Here is a 6,483-nt window from a genome sequence, read left to right as displayed (position 1 = left end):
TGGCCGACAGCCATAAACTCCAGGCGACTGTCTTTGACCACATGAACTCTCTCGACCTCTCGGGTCACCGGGCAGAGGGCTGTTAAAAACTCTTATTGTGCACCACAGGACTGCAACAAACTTCCAGAGAATATTAAACTTTCTCAACCATCTCGCACTTAGTTTCAGTATTTCTGGCTCTGCCTCTTAATGTTTTATAAATTTCTCGACATTTTAAATGATTTTATACTATTTTCCCTCTTTTTTTAGTGTCCTTACTGGATTTGCCAAAACCACGCTGATCTGCCTCTGTGTATTAAATGTACAAATAAACTGACAGCGGTTATGATATTCTTTTATCTAGATATATGACATTTTGGTTTCCCATTGAAGACGGCGTCCCCAATCTTTTTAAATGCAACTTCCTGTGTGGGTGAGCTTAGCAGGTGGAAACAGGTGCAGCTTCTTGATAAAATGGTTCCCAGAGCCGTACAGAACCACCTGATCTGTATAAACACAACCTCAGCTGCCGCCTTCCTCCCATGTTTGTGCAGGCAGCTCTGTTTGGACTCCAAACTTCAGAGGCGCAAGATTAAAACCGAATCACAGAAGAAAAAAAAAAAAAGCATTAAGTGTCTGTCATTACATACACACTGTAATGTTACTGCAGAGCAAAGTGAAAAGAAAAGGACAGCAGACATGGGCGCTTTGTGCGTCGTACTGCAGATGAAAACATCTTGTCACAATACAATGTTCTGCTGTGAAACCTTGAGTCCTGGCAGTCATGTGGATTTTTTTTTTTTTCTTTGACAAGTACCACCCACCTTCACATTGTTGTCGACCGAGCACACCCTTCAACAACAGCCTCCCACAGCCGGACTGTGTGACTCGCCTTCAGAGACAGACAGATTACATGCCTGGTCGATTATCATGAGTGATAACTGGCATTTTTATTGACCAGTTATTGATAAATTAATTACTTAAGCTCTGATGCAGCCACCTCTCTCCTGTGGTCTCAGAAATGTCTCAAGACGGACGACGCTGAACTAGAAACACAAGCCGTTGCTTCAAACTAGGAAATTAGCTCCTCTCACAGTGGCTAAGGCGACGATAACGGCTAAGTTAGAAGGCAGCCACAGATTACCCTGAAACAGAGTCTGGAAAACAATAAATAATGATGCTTTAAGATATGAGTGGGCACTAAAAGTGAGAAGCTGAAGAAGCAGCGAACTGATCAATCTCATTCGATCCCACTTAAACAGAGGAGTTTGTCCTCATTTATTCACTCCTATTTCTATTTTACATATTCAGTTATAGTCACCTTTATTAATGAAGAAGTCTAGTTTTGGATGACAAGTTTTTTGCCATCACATGCTGTTAAAACATTACATTTAATGTGCACATCGGTTCCAAATATCAGTCTTTCTCGATTACCGTAATTTCCAAACTATAAGCCGCTACTTTTTTCACACGCTTTGAACGCTGCGGCTTAAACAACGATGCGGCTAATTTATGGATTTTTACAAGTTTTACGAATTTCCCTCGAGACAAGTGACACTGAGAACGAAAGAGAAACTGAGGAAGTGTGTGACGAAGTAATTCTGAGGCTCCGACACTGAAGAAGACGACTTTAGTGGTTTTCGTGCGCAGGAGGATGATGAAGGTAGCGATCAATGACTTTTCCTGGTAGGCTACTAAATTTTTTATTTTCTTAACCAGCCATGTTACAGGCACTGTTCGGAAAAAAGCATTTACGTATTTGTGTATGCTACCAGCATGTATTTAATTAAAAGTTTAAACAAGTCTTTCTGTGTAAATATCTCCTGTTACAACGTGGACACCTGCGGCTTATGGACAAGTGTATATATGTACACATTTTTTTTTCTTTTTAAAGTTAGTGGGTGCGGTTTACATTCAGGTGCGCTCAGTAGTCTGGAAATTACGGTACCAATAATTGCTATCGGCACTAAAAAAAACCCAAAACATGGATGAACCCTACTCAGCCCACTGTAAACACTGCTCAGGAATGTTTTGAGGAATGAGGACAAAGTGTTGAGCGTGTTGTTTTTAACGTTAATCACATATATTTGACACATTTCTTTCCTTGTGCTATTTAGTTTTAAAATGTAATAAGGCTCTTTTTATTATAAAGGTACTTAAGTCTTTCAATTACAATAAGGGATTGTTGTATACACAGAGTATATCTATGCGTAAAGATTAAATAGTGACTGATGTCTTATTTTACGGCCCCTCATAGAGGAGAGTAGGGGTATTATGATGAGAGGACAGGGGCAACGAGAGCAGAACAACATCAGAGCCAAGACGAGGGAAGGAAGTAATGAACGGCAAAATGAGGATCAGCAGCAAAGAGTCCACAGACGTCCCTTTACTTTCATCACAGCAGGGGGCCGATAGATATTAGGAGCAGCTCTATTGCAGCCACCACTTCCTCAATAAGCACACTAACCCCGCTGTTCGCCAGACACAATTATCACATCCTATCAAAAGTATTAATGTGCGCACACGGGCACATGTAAACAAAGACACGAGTATAAAACGGCGCGGGAAGCCAGCGCCCACCTGAGAAAGCTTCAAGACAACCTGAGGAGACGCTCTGGAGAACACGAAGCACGGCGAGATAAGTTTAGGCCGACGGTTCCTGCTCATGTAGCGCACCGGTTTTAAAAAAACAACATGTTCTCGTGATTGTGAAATGTTTGAGATGCTCGAGACGCCTGAAGGCATCCTGGCTTTTGTACAGTTCAATATCCACCTTCAGCTGTGAGTCATCTCACATCAGCACATACGTAAGTCCTTATGTGCACAAGTCTCGCACACGAGAACATGCAGTACAGCTGCTTTGAAGAGCGTCTGATTGTGGTCTCCTTCAAAAAAAAAAAAAAATGTACCTTGATTTTTTTCCCCCAACTTTATAGATAATTAGCTTTCTTTTTTCTCCTTACATAACTTGCAACAACTAGCTTTCTCCTGTACCTAGGGCTGTAAAATCAATACACACCTATAGGCAGCGTGTTGTGCTTCACATGTTGTGAGCTTTGCAAAGAAAAACACTGGCAGCAGTTGTGCAACAAATCATGCAAATGGAACAATTCTACCTCCAAAAAAATAGAACTAACGGTTTATACCTGGGACCAACTGGTTTCGGCATCCAAGCGAACTTTTCTACTGCGTGTTCCCGTCTCACTGTGTGCTTTTATTTCATGTGCTAGAACATGTGTTTATCATGCATCGAGGGCTGTGACTAGTGATTATTTTCATGTGTTGGCTGTATTATCAATACTAGACTTTTAGTGAATGCCAGAAAATGGTCAATACTGCGAATCTGTGTTTCTTAAAACCCACGATTGCGCCCTCAAATGTCTTGTTTTTTCTACAACTCAAAGATTTTCAGTTCATTCATGGGGAGAAATAAAGGATCATTATCTTATTATCTTATCTTAAGCAAAAATATTCATATTAAAGAAGCTATTTTACAGTATTTTGACATTTTTCAGTGAGTTTTTACAAACTTCACGCAGCATGGTGGTCTGTTCAAAGTTTGGAAAACAAAGTAATTAAAGTGTGTTTAAAGGCGTCTCCAAGGAAACGGTGACAGCTTACATTACTGCTGCGACCCCAGAGACAGAAAACTAAAGCACATCTCGACGTTTCACACGCTGCACGAAAACAAAACTTTAAACTAATCAAATTATAAATCATGACGTAATCAAATTACTTCGATATCTTCCATCTTTTTGCCTTCTCCCTGGCTGTCTCTCATTCCTTCTTCTCGTTTTCCTTCTCTCTTAGTTTAATGTGCATCACAAAATGAGTAGCAGCACCTCCAGTGCAGCCACCCAGAAAGAAAGGCAGCTTCCCCCAGTGGGCATAAGGAAGCTCTGCGTTGAGGGAAACATGCACTGTAGACACGCAAAGACACACAACTGCGACGTGAACATGCGCGCATAAGCGTACATGTGTCCCTACGCGCGCACATTCACACGCATCATTTGTGCGAGAGCGTGTTCAGCCGCACATGTTCACAAAAATTGCTTCTGGGCAAATGAACCAGCAAATCCCCCATCTGTAGATGTATCCCTGACAGTGTAGCAAAGCAGAGATGCACAGACTTGACATGACTTGGAAATGGCTTTCGTCCAGCTCTCTCACACACACACACACACACACACACACACACACACACACACACAATGAAATAATCAACCAGCCGTTCAACAACCACAAGTGGAAGCTGTAATGCAGAATACAAATCTGTGCAGAAGGCTCATTTTGTTTACCTAAGCTGTGAATAAGAGCATCACCTGACACGTCTAATTAATGGAGATATAGCACAAGACGCAAGGTTACTTTTAAAAATAGGAAAATAGCTCTACGGAAACATATGTTCCCGTTTTTTTTTTTTTTGCTCCCCAAGCACGACTCGTCTGGCAGATGCAAGAGTGTTTCGCTCACCTTCATAGGTTCCACTCTCTAGCAGGGCTCCACTTTGTTCCAGTTCCATAAAACGCTCCACACTCACAAAGTTGTAGTCCACGCCGGGCACCTCCCCCTCTTTAGGCTGCCTGGTGGTACCTGCAGAGCGAGAGAGAGAGAAAGGAAGAGGAAGAGAAACAGAGAGAAGAAGAAGAGGTCATTGGAGCCAAATGGGGCACTTGAGATGAAAAGGCAGGAAGGCAGAGAAAGAGCCCAGAAAAAAAAAAAAGGAGGCTGGACAGAAAAAAGACGGCAGATTTGAGGCTACAAAGCGTATGAGAGGAAGTAGGAAGGGAAATGGAACAGAAGAGGCCGACTGAGGAGTCATCGCTTGAGATAGCCAAATCCATTCACACAATTGAGTGACAGTGAGAGACCGAGAGAGGGATGGTTGCAGAGCTCCAACAGCAGCAGACCACCATCGTTCAGTCCCTACCAGCCAATCCTGTGCTGTTTTTAGCGACGAGTGAATCAATATGGCAGTTTTACCGAGCATAACTCAAACCTCCTTACGCTGCACACAATGCTGTGCCGATTGGATTATTGTCGAAACAACGGGAATGCAGAGGCGCCACATTACCATGCAGCAATTAGAGCCCTCCTGCATCAGCGCTCTGGAGATCTCCATCAGCGCTGCGGCGTCGAGGCTCGCCTCTCTGATGGCAGCGATGGGAGTTTTGAGTTTAATGAGGTGCTGTGTTTGTGCCTCTGCCAAGTGGACTTGCGGCTCGGGCTCAGCGAAGTCTGCTGGTGTTGATCCCCGCTCTCCATCGATCATGCCTGAAAACAGACATTGGTCTGGCGTGGAGAAGGGGGGCCGCTCGCCGAGCTTCTCCCAGGACTCGGGCCCGCGTGGTAACAGATAAGTCCGATTGATCGGGGCCGTGCGGTTGCCAGAAAAAGTGTAAGATTTGTGTTCCGAGTCTGAGCAGGTGATCAGCAGTTCTGACAAGGCTGCAGGGGGAGAAAAAAAAATGTGCTCAGGTATGAATGGATGGTATAAAACCCTGGCTAGCATCACAGCAGAAGTGTGAGCTGTGGGAGATTAAAACAGCAGGTGGCAGATGTGCTGTGGACTCACACGCAGCACACTCACACATATACGGAGTGAGCGGGGACTGCAGCATCCTCTAACTCTCCCCAGAGTGTGATATCTTAATCATTAGATCTCTATTGATTGTCTGTCACCACTTTACTCCTGTAGTGCATCTACTGAACATTCCTGACTGTATTTACTTCACCGCTGGGAGCAAAGATGGCAGCTTAGCAACACCTAATGAGCGAGGAGGTGATGCTCAGACCATCAGACATCCACAGTGCGTCTATAAAAGTGTCCAAAACGCCGCGCTGTGCACAGACGAGGTGTGTTGGTTTGTCTGTGTGCGCCTCCGTGTGTGTACTTGTTTGTCTTTGTGACTCTAAATGGTGGTAAAGTGCCCACTGTGCCAACAGTAATCCTATCTCCAAGCTGATCACAGCTCAGTAGGACACTGTAAATCCACAACGCCACAGGTATGAGTGGGAGTGTGTGTGAGTGTGCATCTGTCTGAGTGTATCCCCCGATGCACTCTGACTCTGATCGAATCAGCCCAACATGTTGTGAATAGCTGTAACGCTTATAAAGAGCTCTTAACTGCAAAACATATTGTTTATTCGACTGGCACAGTTGTCAGAGGCTGACGTTGTTTCTTTACTTTCTCTGCATTAAAGTTGAACTGAAACAAAAAGGAAATTTGACACAGGCTTCGGTGATGAAGTCTTTTCTGAGAAACCAACCCGGTCGTGACACAAATATCAATGAACAAATGTACACCGATCAGCTGCACCATTAAATCGACTGACAGGTCAACTGTATAACATCGATCATCCTGTTAAAATGCACGGTTCTGCTGGGAAGCCTTGGGTCCCGGCGTTTATGTGGATGTTAATTTAACACATAAACCACCTAAACACTGTTGAAGACCAAACACACCTCCACCAGCAGGACAACGCTTCTTGCCGTTCCACAAA

The 6,483-nt window shown here is 43.9% G+C and overlaps 1 protein-coding gene across 1 annotated transcript in view; it reads right to left on the bottom strand.

Annotated features, from left to right (window-relative positions):
- LOC103373782 (membrane-associated guanylate kinase, WW and PDZ domain-containing protein 2-like) overlaps window positions 1-6,483 on the bottom strand; it is a gene marked incomplete at its 3' end in the record, with an annotated part of 60,394 nt that overhangs the window by 7,656 nt on the left and 46,255 nt on the right. Inside the window, exon 3 of the mRNA XM_008303768.1 lies at window positions 4,453-4,572. Coding sequence (XP_008301990.1) covers window positions 4,453-4,572 — 120 coding nt within the window. The remainder of the gene's footprint in view (window positions 1-4,452; window positions 4,573-6,483) is intronic.

This window comes from Stegastes partitus, unplaced genomic scaffold (genome assembly GCF_000690725.1).
Source record: "Stegastes partitus isolate 25-593 unplaced genomic scaffold, Stegastes_partitus-1.0.2 Scaffold2066, whole genome shotgun sequence".
In the NCBI taxonomy this organism is placed as follows: domain Eukaryota; kingdom Metazoa; phylum Chordata; class Actinopteri; family Pomacentridae; genus Stegastes; species Stegastes partitus.
The sequence above is the reverse complement of the archived record's forward strand: the minus strand, read 5'-3'. Positions and strand labels throughout refer to the sequence as shown.